Consider the following 19,449-nt stretch of genomic DNA (forward strand, 5'->3'; position numbering starts at 1 on the left):
AGGAGTGCAGTGCAGCTGCTGTATCACTGACTGGTATGACACCAGGAGTGCAGCTGTATCACTGGAAGTGACACTAGGAGTGCAGCTGTATCACTGGAGTGACACTAGGAGTGCAGCTGTATCACTGAAGTGACACTAGGAGTGCAGCTGTATCACTGGAGTGACACCACGAGTGCAATGGTGTCACTGGAATGACACCAGGAGTGCACCCGTATCACTGGAGAGGCACCAGGAATGCAGTTTTGTCCGATTTGTGGCTTGGAAGGTCCGGACAAAAGATAGCGGAACCGTACTGTACTTTAATAAGTCAGTTATGTGTCACTGCTTACAGTGACCACTGAACCAGTCACGAGACTTCGATGACATATATTGTACTGCCCTAACCTGCTCGTGTGAATCAGAGCGAAAAGCTTGGAAGAGAACAGACAGCTCGTACTTCATGATCATGATTTGAGTGGGAAAGCACCGTTCTGAACGTGTACATATCTCTTCTGACGCGGTACAGACGGAAAGGTAAATCATTATGATTGTCTATAAACTGCTCTCTTTTTCTCACCATGTTATGTTTTCTTGATTTAGATAGGGAACGGCTTTAAGAAATCAACATCATTGTTGTATTACCTTGTTAATGTCTAAACAGTTATTATTGAATTATGTCTCCCCCGAAGGGTGGGGAGACATATTGTTTTTGGTTGAGTTTCCGTCGGCGCCGGCGTTCCTATTGTTTCCGGAACATAACTCTAAAACTACTTGAACAATCTTCACCAAATTTGCTATACTGCCTCTCCATATCATGTAGATGCGCGTTTTGGGGGTTTGAACTATTCTTTTAATTTTTTTTTCTGTTTCAATGGCAACAAATTTGGACTTGGTCGTGTTGAAGGGTAGGGTTTGTGTTCGGAGCATAACTCTAAAACCACTCCCCCCATCTTCACCAATTTTGTATACTTAATACCAATTATTAGTAAACGTAGAAGCATCAACCATATACATGTACTACTATAAACTCTGTGACTGAAAAACAACAGATTCATTCATGTATTTCGAAACTGAATCATTTAGAATTCTGAATGTTTTGTAAAATATAACTGTGGAGTTGTTGATTTGTTGATAAACAATTAAGTTCAATTGAACATAAAAATACTAAATGAAGACCTTACAAAAATAATAACATACTATCAATAATATATATTTTTATACTTAGAGATTTTGAAAGTGAAGGAATCAAATGATTGTTTGAGGTCTCAACGTTGAATTGGGGAAGGGGAGACATCTGTTTTACTGAAGTTACGCCAGGGTACAAACGTGTCATGGATGTGAAGTAGGAATGCAGCTGTATCATTGAACTGACACTAGGGTGCAGCTGTATTATTGAACTGACACCACGGGGCAACTGTATCACCGGGCAGCACCAGGAGTGCAGCTGTATCACTGGAGTGACACCACGATTGCAGCTGTATCACTGGAGTGACGCCAGGAGTGCAACTGTATCACTTGGGTGACGCCAGGAGTGCAGCTGTATCACTGGAGTGACGCCAGGAGTGCAGCTGTATCACTGGAGTGACGCCAGGAGTGCAGCTGTATCACTTGAGTGACGCCAGGAGTGCAGCTGTATCACTGGAATGACACTAGGAGTCCAACTGTGTCACTGGTATGACACCACGAGTGCAGCTTTATCACTGTAGTGACACTAGGAGTCCAGCTGTATCACTGGTATGACACCACGAGTGCAGATGTATCACTGGAGTGACACTAGGAGTGCAGCTGTATCGCTGGGGTGACACTGGGAGTGCAGCTGTATGACAAGTGACACTAGGAGTGCAGCTGTATCACTGAAGTGACACTAGGAGTGCAGCTGTATCACTGAAGTGACACTAGGAGTGCAGCTGTATCACTGGAGTGACACCAGGAGTGCAGCTGTATCACTGGAGTGACACTAGGAGTGCAGCTGTATCACTGGAGTGACACTAGGAGTGCAGCTGTATCACTGGAGTGACACTAGGAGTGCAGCTGTATCACTGGAGTGACACTAGGAGTGCAGCTGTATCACTGGAGTGACACTAGGAGTGCAGCTGTATCACTGGAGTGACACTAGGAGTGCAGCTGTATCACTGGAGTGACACTAGGAGTGCAGCTGTATCACTGGAGTGACACTAGGAGTGCAGCTGTATCACTGGAGTGACACTAGGAGTGCAGCTGTATCACTGAAGTGACACTAGGAGTGCAGCTGTATCACTGAAGTGACACTAGGAGTGCAGCTGTATCACTGAAGTGACACTAGGAGTGCAGCTGTATCACTGAATATATTTAATATATTTAATGCATTTTATAACATAAAGGAACATTATTGCTGTTGATATAGGTAGCACGAACAACTTCAGTGTATGTACTGATACAGATATTAAGTTAGATGTGTCATAGCACGGGGTAGCCAAACCTTATGTGAAATATATGGAGGTGTATTGCGTACATGACTTCTGCTGTCGAGCTCATTGTGGTTCCACTCTGTGTACCTTAACACATGCCATTCGCTATTTCAAACTTAATCTAAATTACACCACATGGTAAGTGAGTGAGTATGGTTTACACGCCGCTTTTAGCCCGAAATTTGAATGTAGAAACTAAGCAAAAGATTACAAAAAGGTAAAATACTATTATTTATCAGGCCATAATCGTGCATGATTTAAAAGTGCATTATAACTTAACAAGTCGGTGAGAGTGATATATTTAAAAAATGACCCCATGGAAATTCACTGGCCAGTCGGGCCAGTGACTGTGGAGATTTACTGTCCCGGCTGGATTTTTACTAGCCACGGGCTAGCGGGCCAGTGAAAATGAGATGCCTTTTGAAAATGGTATTTTTCTGTAAAATCAGATCAGGCAGTTGGGATAAGGTGGCATGCAATATTATGATCAAGTACACAACGAGCAAACATCAAACAAACTTTAACACACGAACAGGTGTCAGGTACATAAACTTGGCGACCCATATGAAATTTTACAGATTAAAATAAATTGCAGCAGAGGAATAGGTTGGGGATCCTAGCACATTCAGGCTGGTTAGGCTTTCATCAGCCCAGGTACTATCTTAATTACCAGTCGATGAGTGCACCTTCACAGCTTGCTTTGTGGAATTAAGAATATCATGTGGGTCAAGTCAGGGCCCAAGCACACGATCTTTAAGTGTAGATGAAGTTGTGGTATCACGGGTTGGTTGTTGATAATCTGTTCGTTGCAAATACTTGCTATAATTATATGTTTGGATCAGTGCCAGCTAAAACAGATCCATTAAACTCACCACGTGGAACCATATTAGATGCTGACGAGAACGATTCTTCAATAAACATCCAGGGGTAGGCTCTGTAGAATGTGCTGACTAGACATGTCTTAGGGGCCGTTCATAATTTATGGCTAGGGGGTTGGGGGGTTGATGATGATTTTAAGGGGATCCATTTTGTTCTGGGGGTAGGGGTCGTCAGTTTTGTACATATGTGCTCGGGAGTGGGTCAGCAATTCTGTACATGACATGCAATTGCAAGGGGGGGGGGGCTACTTTGCACATCAATTTTAGGGGGGTCATTCATATTGTATCATCACCCCTACTCCCAACCCCAGGGTTAGGATCAGGGTTAGTGTGTCTTTGACATTAAGAGCGGTCCCACCACAACTAGTATCAGTGATCCTTACGAAGTGGTTTCTGAAAGCCAGGCATGAGAATTACGTTGTCAGAATGGCGGTTCGCAAAGTTAGTTTTCAAAAGAGCTTCGGTCTGTTAAGCATTAGCGTTGAGACGCTCTTTGAAATATTAGTGAATAGTCCATGCTTGAATAAGTTCTGAAATATCGACACCGTTCTTACGTGACTGACTTGAAATCCAGGTTGACCTCTGGAGCACGCAGTGTGTATAGACAGACAGACAGACATTTTATTCAGTAACAAGCCACTGGCCCAAAATACATTCATAAATATGATAAGAAGTTACATGCGTTTTACAAGGGAGACTATATAACGTTGTAGATTATCCCTGGTTTTACATAAAAACATCAGAATCTCTTATTTTCCCAACATTATATAAAAATAGGCACAAATTATTTGTAAAATTTATGTTTGTTGAAGTCATTATGTTTATAAAACTGTGTTGTGAAATTGGATGTTTCAAATATTTACCCAGAAACTTATTCCTTATATCTAAGTAGGCTTTACAATAAAGTAAAACATGTATTTCATCTTCAGTTAAATTAAGATTATTTTTGTAGCAAAAAGAACAGAATATTGAATAATAAGGGACATTGTTATATCTACCGGTCTCAGAACTAAGTATAAATTTACCGCATCTAAATTTTGTTAAACAGTTTCTTAAATATGGGGCAATACCTAAACTGAGAGAAGTTTCAACATTGTGTATAAGGCACCATGAACAGAAGGGACCATTTCAAATGTATTTGAAAACACACGACTGTCCGTATTTCAATAAGTAAAACGGTACCTTTTGAAAGGCAGAGGGAATTCAAATCTGATTTGTTATTCTGCCAGTTCGCCACGACCCATTTTCAATCTTTGAAATTTGATTTGAGTATCCTTTAGGGTGTTATGTGAATATGACCATAAAATTTCTGAATACACAAGGAGTGAGAGTATTGCTAGAATACTTTTAGCAGTAGTAGTGCTAGTATTAGTAAATGAGTGAATGAGTTTAGTTTTACGCCGCTTTAGTACTATTCCAGCAATATCATGGCGGTGGACACTAGAAATGGGGTTCACACATTGTACCCAAGTGGGGTATCGAACCCGTGTCTTCGGCGTGACGAGCGAACGCTTTAACAACTAGGATACCCCAATGTAAGACACCAGCTCTGAATTTGACCAATACTTTACGGAATTTATATTCCTAATTTGAAGACACCCCTGACTGTTCCTCTCTTTGCAGCCATCCCTCGTAACAAATAGTGAAGTTTGTCAAACTTTTAATGATAGTTTGTTAAACAACTTTTTCATTTTTAGGATCTAAATTCTGCGAAAACATCACAGAGTTGGTCTGATGTTTTGATTATGATCAGTGTTTTATTAAGTATTATATGTTTAGTAGTTTTCGAGTTAGATTGCAATTCATCGGTCCGATTTTGAGCCAAACGGACTACGGTATATAATGTATTTATAGTGAAATACATTATTGACGGGAGTCAAACCAAACCCAGTCACTCAAGCGTGCATTATAGGTTGCGCACGTCGTGAACTCAGCCTCCGAGTCGATGACCGCATCAAAGGACGACCTACATAGAGATCGATATATCGATCTGTACCAGCTAAACAATCCCATGACGATGTACCTTCTCGTCATTACGTGAAGTAATTACGGATCTAAACTTCTCGGAGAATCCTTGTGAATTGATTTCTGTCCGCGGACTTAATGGAACTAAGGTAATGTTGATTTACGTTTTCCTGAAACATGCGAAAAACCGCTGTACATGTATTGATTGTATATGTAACGGAATTCCAGCAATGCTATTTGCGCCATCGTTATTCATTACATGAGGTTTGTGGGGCATGACAATCAGCGCAAGGCCGTCGGCAGTACAGGTATGATTGTCGTCTGAATTACCATTACACTTAAAAATATAAACAAGGTATTACATTTCTAACGAACATCCAACTTTAATCAACCTCCAACTCTTGGAACAATATCGACGAATTTTATAGAAAATATGCATACGTTGTATGCTTACTGTTCGTCTTCCAACATCGTTACAGCTACCATTAACACTGTACCATAGTAACGATGTGATTTTATATGCACGTGGTCAAAGGGCTTTTCATTACAGGGGTCGTGCCTGAGGTTTTCATGCAGTAATGACATAAAAATAACTTCTTAAGCAAAGACGGGTTTTTTTCACACGCCCTCATACTCTGAAGGTGAGCACTGCGATGTGAAACAAACATAATGATACGAATGGCCTAACCAGCAGGTGTGCACACAAAGAGGGTTATTACAGTCGTGTTAGGAAGATATCAAGATCAGACAGGAATGTAAGACGACCAGGATATCAAGTGTGAATACGAAAACTGGCAGCAGCAGTCGACCGTCAATTTAACGGACCTTTCAGTATAACGACACATCTGGTCCTCAAGTCGGAGGTAAGGATTAAAATAGCAGTTTCAACATATTTGTTTTACCAGAAGTGACAATAGTGAGTATAAAAGTGCCTGAAAGAGAAGAGTAAACTTTTGAACCTCATGTGTTTGCAGTGGTATTTAAGAAATCGGATGTATCGAACTTTCGGATATGACATCGACTAAACTGCATTTGATGTATGATGGAACTTTGTGTGAGTCTTGGACTGACTGACTGACTGAGTTTGGTTTTACGCCGCTTTTAGCAATGTTCCAGCAACATCACGGCGGGGGACACCAGAAATGGGCTTCACACATTGTACCCATGGGGGGATTCGAACCCGGGTCTTCGGCGTGACGAGCCAACGCTTTAACCACAAAGCTACCCCACCGCCCCTGTGAGTCTTGGAACGAACTAGGACAAGAAAATGTTGGATACTGTTTAGATCGGAAGTAATTGTCCTGAAACACTTTTAGAATTCAATGGACAAAGTCTATGCGCAAGTCCAAGACCCAAGGTGATAGTTTACCGAGTGATATGAGTGGATATACGGAGTGGGGAGTAAGTTGGGTGTAATGAAGTATTCCGGTTCCATCACTCCGTGGCTGGTTAATGTGGGAGGAAAGACCGAAGTAATGCACTTTATCCTTTGAGTACAGTAAACTGCTGGCAAACCTAGAAACGTCATCGCGATTCAAACCAACTGTCACAGGTTGCTGACGTAACCTCGCGCAAGGGACGTAACTCTGCCCAAGGGACGTAACTCTGCACTTAGCGAATTAGACGATTGGGTGGTCTGTCCGCCCTAGTGTGTGAGTGAGTAACATGTGTTCATCATCGAGCTGATTGTATATCAGTATAACAGAGTTTTAGGTAATTCTGACATGTAACCCCCAAACCCCACAAATCTTTGACATTTAAATAATATCATTTTGCGGGATAATCATAATGTCATTTGATTCAACCAAAGAAGAAGCTGTTCTAAACAACAACTCTATTTGAATGGACAAGAGCTACCACATGAATATCACAATTATGAACTTTCGTGATTTCTTATAGCAGCTCCCATTTGAAGTCGTTCATCTGGAGAGACGACATACAGTTCGAGACGATGCCTTATCAGACCATATTGCTCAATTACTCTACAACAGCTATACCGTTCCATCACCCTAACACGATACATCAATTTAATGTTGATAAAGCTTATTCGGTGGATTGGATGGTTGAAATGGTGGATAGCCTTGTTGTTAAGAAATTTGGGGTTGATTCTCCACAGCAATGCAATTTTAGGCGCCCCTCAAATTTAGCAATAAAGACTTTATCTAATGACATTAACATAAAAAAAATGGGCTTCATGCGAACCGATAGAACGCCAGACCCACTTGGCTATACTATCTCCCATATTACAGTTTGTGACTAGACTAATAGTAACAGAAAAAAGGACGGTATACCGAACTCACTGAACATGTAACAAATATTCATTACTTGTTATTTACACAAATGCATTAAAAGTAGAGGTGGTGGTTATGGTTGGTTTGTTTCATAGCTTTAGGGCGACATGGGCTAGTAAGAGGCCTATTTGCGCCCATCACATTGACTTGACTTAATCTAAATCACAGCTTATTACATCGCCAAAAGGAATAGATGTTTAGATAACAAAAACGAAACGCCAAAGCTATTAATATTTATTTGGATAGACGTATACATATATCGAATAACCTCTGCTTCGTGTAACGGATTAAAAACCTTAAGTAATCACTTACATTTCTGAAACATAAAATACTCATTCATTCAAAAAGCAGTAAGTTAACATGATTATTTAGAGTCATCAAGTTGTCTGTCTTGTTTTAGGAGATCCGTTAAATCAGTATGTTGAAGCGGTTGCAATGACACTGACGCCATGTTTATAAAGGAGTGAGTGTGGTTTTACGCCGCTTTTAGCCGAATATTCCAGCAATATCACAGGCGGGGGACACCAGAAATGGGCTTCACACATTGAACCCATGTGGGGAATCGAACCCGGGTCTTCGGCGTGACGAGCGAACGCTTTAACCACTAGGTTACCCCACCGCCTTTGTTCATAAAGGAAATTTTAGTGGGACGTATATAGACCACGTGAAACGTCATAGCTTCCAGCTTGTGAGTATCGATTGATGGATTCCTTTAAGTATGATGCTAGTTTAGTTCACGTGGAATACCATTAGGAGAGTAATGGATCATGGTTGCTCTTGTAGGAGGCCAATACAACTAAATGAGTCCCGTATGTACCCTGTATGTGTCGTGTGTAACAAGTATCATCTGGATAATAGCTTCTATATTGTACCACGTGGGTGTCCTGCATGTGTCCTGTGTATGTCCTTTCTGTGCCCCGTATGTGCCCTGAATGTGTCATGTATATGCTCTTTGGGTGCCCTGTATGTGCCCTGAATGTGTCATGTATATGCTCTTTGGGTGCCCTGAATGTGTCATGTATATGCTCTTTGGGTGCCCTGTATGTGCCCTGAATGTGTCATGTATATGCTCTTTGGTTGCCCTGTATGTGCCCTGAATGTGTCATGTATATGCTCTTTGGGTGCCCTGTATGTGCCCTGAATGTGTCATGTATATGCTCTTTGGGTGCCCTGTATGTGCCCTGAATGTGTCATGTATATGCTCTTTGGGTGCCCTGTATGTGCCCTGAATGTGTCATGTATATGCTCTTTGGGTGCCCTGTATGTGCCCTGAATGTGTCATGTATATGCTCTTTGGGTGCCCTATATATGTCTTGTGTGTGTCATGTATATGCTCTTTGGTTGCCTTGTATATTTTCTGTGTGTCATGTATATGCCCTTTGGGTGCCCTGTATATGCCTTGTGTGTGTCATGTATATGCTCTTTGGTTGCCTTGTATATGTCTTGTGTGTGTCTCGTATATGCTCTTTGGGTGCCCTATATATGTCTTGTGTGTGTCACGTATATGCTCTTTGGGTGCCCTATATATGTCTTGTGTGTGTCACGTATATGCTCTTTGGGTGCCCTGTATATGTCTTGTGTGTGTCATGTATATGCTCTTTGGGTGCCCTGTATATGTCTTGTGTGTGTCATGTATATGCTCTTTGGGTGCCCTGTATATGTCTTGTGTGTGTCACGTATATGCTCTTTCCGTACCCCGTATGTGTCCTGTGAGACCCACGAGTGAACCATATATGTGCCCAATATATGTTCCTGTGTATCCTGTGCTTACCACTAGCTGTGTCCCCTGTGGCATTTGTATCCTTCTGTGGCGTATATATGCACACTTTGTACCCACTTAGCCATGCGTTCTGTAGTAATCATTACAAGTGTCCAGGCAAGCGTAAAAGCTATGTGGAAGACAGCAGTGTGTGACGAACATATGTTACTCGGTACTCTAACCCACATTCATTAATTATTCAGATAAAGGCCGTGACAGGTAGTTGTATATGGATTTACACCGCTAAAAACACGGTCACGACAAAATGTAATAATACGATGACCTACAGTCCATCCTGTCAGCCCTCTGTGTAGACCATCTATGTAATATGTGTTGTGATCTGAGGAACATCCATGTAATAAGTGTTGTAATCTGAGGAACATCCATGTAATATGTATTGTAATCTGTGGAACATCCATGTAATAAGTGTTGTAATATACTGTGGAACATCCATGTAATATGTGTTGTAATCTGTGGAACATCCATGTAATATGTGTTGTAATCTGTGGAACGTCCATGTAATAAGTGTTGTAATCTGAGGAACGTCCATGTAATAAATGTTGTAATCTGAGGAACGTCCATGTAATATGTATTGTAGTCTGTGGAACATCCACGTCATATGTGTTGTATACTGTGGAACATCCACGTAATATGTGTTGTAATCTGTGGAACATGCATGTAATATGTGTTGTAATCTGTGGAACGTCCATGTAATAAGTGTTGTAATCTGAGGAACGTCCATGTAATAAATGTTGTAATCTGAGGAACATCCATGTAATATGTATTGTAGTCTGTGGAACATCCACGTCATATGTGTTGTAATCTGTGGAACATGCATGTAATAATGTGTTGTAATATCTGTGGAACATGACATGTAATAATGTGTTGTAATCTGTGGAACATCCATGTAATAAGTGTTGTAATCTGAGGAACATCCATATAATATGTGTTGTATACTGTGGAACATGCATGTAATATGTGTTGTAATCTGTGGAACATGCATGTAATAAGTGTTGTAATCTGAGGAAAATCCATGTAATATGTATTGTATCTGTGGAACATGCATGTAATATGTGTTGTAATCTGTGGAACATGCATGTAATATGTGTTGTAATCTGTGGAACATCCATGTAATATGTATTGTAATCTGCGGAACATCCACGTCATATGTGTTGTATACTGTGGAACATGCATGTAATATGTGTTGTAATCTGAGGAAAATCCATATAATATGTATTTTATACTGTGGAACATGCATGTAATATGTGTTGTAATCTGTGGAACATGCATGTAATAAGTGTTGTAGTCTGAGGAAAATCCATGTAATATGTATTGTATTCTGTGGAACATGCATGTAACATGTGTGTGTAATCTGTGGAACATGCATGTAATATGTGTTGTATTCTGTGGAACATCCATGTAATATGTATATATGAGGAACATTATAATGTGTTGAACTGTGGAACATGCAATATGTGTTGTAATCTGTGGAACATCCATGTAATAAGTGTTGTGTTCATCCATATAATATGTATTGTATATGGAACATGCATGTAATATGTGTTGTTATATGTGGAACATGCATGTAATATGTGTTGTATTCTGTGGAACATCCATGGGATATGTGTTGTAGTTTGTGAAACATCCATGGAATAAGTGCTATAATCTGTGGAACATCTGTGGAATATATGTTGTAGTTTGTGGAACATCCATGGAATATGTGTGTTCAAGTATGTGGAACATGCATCTAATATGTGTTGTAATATGTGGAACATCCATGTAATATGTGTTATAATATGTGGAACACCCATGTAATATGTGTGTGGTTTGTGGAATATACGTGAAACATACATGGAATATGTGGTGTAGTCTGTAGAACATCCATGGAATATGTGTTGTAGTATGTGGAACATCCATGGAATATGTGTGTGTAGTATGTGGAACATCCATGGAATATGTGTTGTAGTATGTGGAACATCCATGTAATATGTGTTGTAGTATGTGGAACATCCATGTAATATGTGTGTGGTATGTGGAACATACATGGAATATGTGGTGTAGTATGTGGAACATCCATGGAATATGTGTTGTAGTATGTGGAACATCCATGGAATATGTGTTGTAGTATGTGGAACATCCATGGAATATGTGTTGTAGTATGTGGAACATCCATGGAATATGTGTTGTAGTATGTGGAACATCCATGTAATATGTGTTGTAGTATGTGGAACATCCATGTAATATGTGTCAATGTAGTATGTGGAACATCCATGTAATATGTGTTTATAACATCCATGGAACATCCATGGAATATGTGTTGTACCTATGTGGAACATCCATGTATTATGTGTTGTAGTATGCCGCATCCATGGAATATGTGTTGTAGTATGTGCTTCCATGAACATGTGTTATAGTATGTGGTCCATGTATGTGTTGTAATATGTGGGGTGGGTGAGTTTACTTTTGCAGTGAGTTTATGTTTTACGCCGCACTGGAAGTGAGTCAGTGAGTTTATTACGCCGCACCCAGCAGTATTCCAGCTGTACGGCGGCGGTCTGTAAATAATCGAGTCTGGACCAGACAATCCAGTCATCAACAGCATGAGCATCGATCTACGCAATTGGGATGCGATGACGTGTGTCAACCAAGTCAGCGAACCTGACCAACCGATCCCGTAAGTCGCCTCTTACGACAAACATGGGTTACTGAAGACCAATTCTAAGCCTGATCTTCACGGCTGTGTAGTCTGTGGAACATTCATGTAACATGTGTTGTAGTATGTGGAACATCCATGGAACATGTGTTGTAGTATGTGGAACATCCACAGAATATATGTTGTAGTATGTGGAACATTCAAGGAATATATGTTGTAGTATGTGGAGCTTCCATGTAGTGGGTTGCTGTCTTTTGAACAGCTACGTAATATGAACCATACAGTTGACATTCCACGTAATATAACCTGCAATATGTGCAAGATACATGTCGATGGAAAGTCAGCTGTAATCAATATCTGTGGTAGTCATGTTGCAAAATGATGTCGAGGAAACAGGGACATGTAATTGATGGGAAATCGTGTGTGCGCCTTCAGTAACAGGTATATAGATATGTGTGTACGCGCGCGCGCGCACACACACACGTACAAACTCGCACACATACATACATACATACAGAGATAAAGAGAGAGAGACTCACACATACACACATATGTAGATATAGATAGACATACATACATACGTACACAGAGAGAGACACAGACACACATATGTAGATATAGATAGACATACATACGTACAGAGTGAGAGAGAGAGAGACACACACACACACACAGACACACATATGTAGATATAGACAGACATACATACATACACAGAGAAAGACACACAGAGACACATATGTAGATATAGATACACATACATACATACAGAGAGACAGAGAGAGAGAGACACACACAGACACACATAAGTAGATATAGATAGACATGCATACATACGTACAGAGAGTGAGAGGCACACACACACACACAGAGAGACACACATATGTAGTTATAGATAGACATACATACATACACAGGGAGAGAGACACACACAGACACACATATGTAGATATAGATAGACATACATACATACATACATACACAGAGAGAGAGAGAGATACACACACACCCACACATATGTAAATATAGATAGATATAGGTATACAGTGTATGTCCCAACATGTACCTGATCATTGATACTTTCGTTTCAGGATGGCGGAACCAGGACGCATTGCATTTTGTGATTTTGAGAAAAGAGAAGAAATGTCGCCTGGTCAGATCGCGGAAGTCTTCAACAAAGTTGCAAGTGTGTATGATGAAGTGAGTGCATGGATGGATGATTGGGTGCCTGGGTGGGTATCGGGTGCCTGGGTGGGTATTGGGTGCCTGGGTGGGTATTGGGTGCCTGGGTGGGTATTGGGTGCCTGGGTGGGTATCGGGTGCCTGGGTGGGTATTGGGTGCATGGGTGGGTATTGGGGGAATGAGTTTGTAACTAGATTCTGAGCTAGTACGTGAGTGAGTACGCTACTCCACACTGTAACTACTTTCTATTTGTGTTAAGCAGAATTAGAACATTTGTCCACAATTCACACGTTTGGGGAATTTCCTTCCCGTGTGTACTCAGATGAATATTTGACTTACCCACGGATGGGTAATAGGTTTTGGTTAGGCATAAATAGGAATTATCGGTGAGTTTATCACTGGAACAATGTTTTCAACGGGGAATTATCAGTGAATTTATCAAAGAAAACAGTGATATCAGCGGGTAATTATCGGTGGGTTTATCACAGTAATATTTGGATCAATGGGGAATTATTATCAGTTTATCACTGGAACAATGATATTAACGGGGAATTATCGGTGAGTTTATCACTGGAACAATGATATTAATGGGGAATTATCGGTGAGGGAACAATTATAACAGGCAATTATCAGTGAGTTTATCACCGGAACAATGATATTAACATTATGGAATCACTGGACGGGATATTAACGGGGAATTATCGGTGAGTGAGATATTAATGGGGAATTATCGGTGACACAGTAACAATGGAATGAATTATCAGTGAGTTTATCACTGGAACAATGATATTAAGGCGGGGGAATTATCGGTGAGTTTATCACTGGAACAATGATATTAATGGGGAATTATCGGTGAGTTTATCACTGGATCAATGGTATTAACGGGGAGTTATCGGTGAGTTTATCACCGGAACAATGATATTAATGGGGAATTATCAGTGAGTTTATCACCGGAACAATGATATTAACGGGGAATTATCGATGAGTTTATCACTGGATCAATGATATTAACGGGGAATTATTGGTGAGTTTATCACCGGAACAATGATATTAACGGGGAATTATCGATGAGTTTATCACTGGATCAATGATATTAACGGGGAATTATCGGTGAGTTTATCACTGGAACAATGATATTAACGGGGAATTATCGATGAGTTTATCACTGGAACAATGATATTAACGGGGAATTATTGGTGAGTTTATCACTGGATCAATGATATTAACGGGGAATTATCGGTGAGTTTATCACTGGAACAATTATATTAATGGGGAATTATCGATGAGTTTATCACTGGAACAATGATATTAACGGGGAATTATCGATGAGTTTATCACTGGAACAATGATATTAACGGGGAATTATCGATGAGTTTATCACTGGAACAATGATATTAATGGGGAATTATCGGTGAGTTTATCACTGGAACAATGATATTAATGGGGAATTATCGATGAGTTTATCACTGGAACAATGATATTAACGGGGAATTATCGATGAGTTCATCACTGGAACAATGATATTAATGGGGAATTATCGATGAGTTTATCACTGGATCAATGATATTAACGGGGAATTATCGATGAGTTTATCACTGGAACAATGATATTAATGGGGAATTATCGGTGAGTTTATCACTGGATCAATGGTATTAACGGGGAATTATCGGTGAGTTTATCACCGGAACAATGATATTAATGGGGAATTATCGGTGAGTTTATCACCGGAACAATGATATTAACGGGGAATTATCGATGAGTTTATCACTGGATCAATGATATTAACGGGGAATTATTGGTGAGTTTATCACTGGAACAATGATATTAACGGGGAATTATCGATGAGTTTATCACTGGATCAATGATATTAACGGGGAATTATTGGTGAGTTTATCACTGGAACAATGATATTAATGGGGAATTATTGATGAGTTTATCACTGGAACAATGATATTAATGGGGAATTATCGATGAGTTTATCACTGGAACAATGATATTAATGGGGAATTATCGGTGAGTTTATCACCGGAACAATGATATTAATGGGGAATTATCGGTGAGTTTATCACTGGAACAATGATATTAATGGGGAATTATCGGTGAGTTTATCACTGGAACAATGATATTAATGGGGAATTATCAGTGAGTTTATCACTGGAACAATGATATTAACGGGGAATTATCGGTGAGTTTATCACTGGAACAATGATATTAACGGGGAATTATCGGTGAGTTTATCACTGGAACAATGATATTAACGGGGAATTATCGATGGTTTATCACTGATCAATGATATTAACGAGGAAATTATCGGTGAGCTTGTAACAATGATATTAACGGGGAATTATCGGTGAGTTTATCACTGGAACAATGATATTAACGGGGAATTATCGGTGAGTTTATCACTGGAACAATGATATTAATGGGGAATTATCGGTGAGTTTATCACTGGAACAATGATATTAACGGGGAATTATTGGTGAGTTTATCACTGGATCAATGATATTAGATATTAACGGGGAATTATCAGTGAGTTTATCACTGGAACAATGATATTAACGGGGAATTATCGGTGAGTTTATCACTGGAACAATGATATTAACGGGGAATTATTGGTGAGTTTATCACTGGAACAAATGATATTAACGAGGGAATTATTGGTGAGGTTTATCACTGGAACAATGATATTAACGGGGAATTATCGGTGAGTTTATCACTGGAACAATGATATTAACGGGGAATTATTGGTGAGTTTATCACTGGATCAATGATATTAACGGGGAATTATCGGTGAGTTTATCACTGGATCAATGATATTAATGGGGAATTATCGGTGAGCTATTATCACAGGAATGATCGGTGAGTTTATCACCGGAACACGGAGATCGATACATTTGGGCATCTGAGATGAGTTACACGTCACTTCCGGTCAAGTACTTTCTTGAATTAGCATCAGATCTTCGTGCTGTTCTGTATCGTTTGTTGTTTACAGACAGCCACACTCAGCAATACTCCAACCACAGGAAAAGCTGTCTGTAAGAAAATTGAGTCTGCGCCCTATAACCCAGTGAGCGGAACATCCACCTTCCTAATTAATCAAGGGTTTTGTAGTTTTACTAATCTGACCATCCTGTCCATTTGGTTCCCTCTTAGGCATAAGTATAGGTTGAGGGGTAACTATTTTATCCGGTCAACCAGCACACCTCAACTACCTTAAAATACGTGGAATAAATAACACTGCAACGAAACGTGTTCTCTTTCGCCCTTAGAGAACCAAAAATTGAAATTAGTGTTTTAACAATTGACGTTCGGGATATTTTACGACCGCTTGAAATATTTTGTTAACCATGACGGTGTGATTGTTGCTGTTTACCACAGGAATCAGCAATATCAAAGCTATATTGCGGAAGCAAGTTGTCGTCAAAGGTCACCTAATATTATTATAACGGAAAGGTTCCAGGTGATCTGGTGTGTGTTGAATAACATCAATAACATCTCTGAAGAAGCATTGATGAGTACATGTACAGATACTATTATTAGACCTTGGTGAGGCATGTCAGTATTTATATTTTCATTTAAAATCATGTAATTCTATTATGCACAATCCAAGTCGGTAGCTATAGAAGAGGAAATATTTGAGGAAAACTCATTAAATTTTTTCCATCAAAGGTTATTGGATTGTAGTTGAAAAGTCTCGATTTCCGACACACCGCCCCAGAGTATACGCGTATGTTTGCTCAACCGCTAAGATCCGGGTTAAAACTGGTCTTCAGCAATAATCATGTTTGTCGTAAGAGGCGATTAACGGGAACGGGTGGTCAGTCTTGGTTGATGTATGTCATCGTATCTCAGTTATCGATGATCGTAAATCGATGATCGTGATGTCAGTCACTGGTTTGTCTGGTCCAGACTCAGTTTTTACAGACTGCCGTCAAATATATTGAAAAGTTCTGTGTACGGCGTTAAACAACAAACAATTTGAAAGAGTAGTCTCAATGAAATAAAAACGAGATCGCTTTGTACAGCTGACGGTTTCTGTGTTCCAGACGTGGAAAGCCAGAAATTACAGGGACCACGTGTATGTGGCTGAAGGTGTATTGGACTACTACCCGGGGGACAGAGAGTCTGTCCGTGTGCTGGACGTGGGGGCCGGGACTGGCATGTTGGCGGAGGAGGTTGGTGGGGGCGAATTGTAATCTCTTTCAAACTTTCATTTCTCAGAACCTAGATGGCTTTCCAAACCGAGTAGGAATGTGAGTATAATGTTACGCCGCTTTTAGCAAAATTCCAGCAATATCACGGATGGTAACACCGATTGGCTTTACAAATTGTACCCATGTGGGGAATCGAACCTGGGTCTTCGGCGTGACGTGCAACGCTAATTACCACTGGGCTATACCGCCGCCCCTTCTTAAAAACCCATATAACATTCATCCCTATTTTGCTGATATATTAGTGAAGATATTATTGTATTTACTCATTACATAATTGGTATTTTGCTCAGAAATCGCAAACTTGCTTCAACCATTGGACATGTTTAGTAATACAATAATACCACCACTCTTCGCGATAACTCTTAGTTTGTTGTGTCACGTGGCACTTAGCATTACTTCAGCTTCAAAAGGATGGTCTTTAAACTATCATATCTGGACGAGACAATTCAGTGATTGCCATCATGACCATTGATCTACGCAATGTGGGTGTCGATTACATGAATCAAAGTCAGCGAGCCTGGCCACATTTGCCTCTTGGAATACAACATAAGTTCGATTCCGTATGTTCAAGGGTAGATAACTCTTAGAAAAGAAGTGAGTGAGTATGGTTTTACGACGCTTTTAGCAATATTCCAGCAATATCAAGGCGGGGGACACCAGAAATGAGCTTCACACATTGTACCCATGTGGGGAATCGAACCCGGGTCTTCGGCGTGACGAGCAAACGTTTTAACCACAAGGCTACCCTCACCGCCGCCTTAGAAAAAAGAACAATTATTGTGAATGATTTGTTGCAGTTATGGAAGAAAGGGTTTCGGCTAATGGACGGCCTTGACCCCTCGGATGGTATGAAGGTAGAAGCCACCAGGAAAGGCGTCTACACTAATTACTACACGGAATTCATGGACGGCAAACCTATAGACGGATTGGCGACAGGTAGACAGACATACGCTGTTCCTCTCATGTCATATCGAATCTGAAAACACATTCAGGTCTGTTTCGAAAGAAAGGACTTGTAACGTTTATTAATATTTAACTGTAATTGTAGAAATCTTTATATGTAAAAATATATGTTCGTCATATATAGTGTAAACACAAGTTACTTTAAATGCACATTTTAAGACAGAATTGCTAGGTTATTATGAAAGCAACTACAAAGAAAAATCTTATGTAGTATGTGCTTTATATTAAGTGTAAGCAAGACAAGTTACATAATGTGTACATTTTATGGCATCATTACTAGGTTATTATGAAACTGAAAGCAATTACATTACAAAATCTTTAGATGTAGAAGTACTTCATATATAGTGTAACCAAGACGAGTTACATACTATGCACATTTTAAGATGAAATTACAATGTTATCATGAAACTGAAAGCAACTGCAATGAAATTGAGTGAGTGAGTTTAGTTATACGCCGCACTCAGCAATATTCCAGCTGTATGGCGGCGGTCTGTAAATAATCGAGTCTGGACCAGACAATCCAGTGATCAACAGCATGAGCATCGATCTGCGCATTTGGGAACCGATGACATGTGTCAAGCAAGTCAGCGAGCCTGACCACCCGATACCGTTAGTCGCCTCTTACGACAAGCATGGGTTACTGAAGATCAATTCTCCCCCGGATCTTCATGGGTAAACTGCAATAATAAAAAAAAACAGATTGAGGGAATTTCACAGTAAATGGGCTACATATATGTTCATTATTTGACGGGAACTGACGGGTGTTGGAAAGGGTATCACTGCGGGAGCTCTGAGCTCTGAAATTACCCGTGCCATTCTGTTCAACCCAAATTGAAGTAATATAGAATTGAGTATGTCCTGTGTGTTGTTTTCAGATGCCTTCGATTGCCTGGTGGTAGCCGCTGCCTTCAATACCGGATTCATCCCATGTGCAGCTCTTCCTGAGATGGTGCGTTTGGTCAAGCCAGGTGAGCTGTGGCACTAATCTGAATACGTGTATCTGAATTGTTGACTTGTCATTGCGTGCGTTTGTGACGCGTACCGCTGGCGGCACTTCTACGTTAACCTGTTATCATGAACACCTAGTATCATCAGTAGTTGATAGCGATTCATTAAT

General features: G+C 40.1%; 1 protein-coding gene across 1 annotated transcript; it reads left to right on the forward strand.

Annotated features, from left to right (window-relative positions):
• The first annotated feature begins 335 nt into the window (after positions 1–335).
• On the forward strand, positions 336–18,349 carry LOC124284195 (uncharacterized methyltransferase Sca_1399-like). The gene is made up of 4 exons (XM_046720261.1): positions 336–513; positions 13,064–13,172; positions 17,202–17,330; positions 18,167–18,349. The coding sequence occupies exons 2-4, from the start codon at positions 13,065–13,067 to the stop codon at positions 18,347–18,349; spliced, it is 420 nt and encodes a 139-aa protein (XP_046576217.1). The 5' UTR covers positions 336–513; position 13,064.
• The last annotated feature ends 1,100 nt before the right edge of the window (positions 18,350–19,449 follow it).

The sequence above is a fragment of the Haliotis rubra genome, unplaced genomic scaffold, assembly GCF_003918875.1.
Source record: "Haliotis rubra isolate DU_JTF1 unplaced genomic scaffold, ASM391887v1 Scf330, whole genome shotgun sequence".
In the NCBI taxonomy this organism is placed as follows: Eukaryota; Metazoa; Mollusca; class Gastropoda; order Lepetellida; family Haliotidae; genus Haliotis; species Haliotis rubra.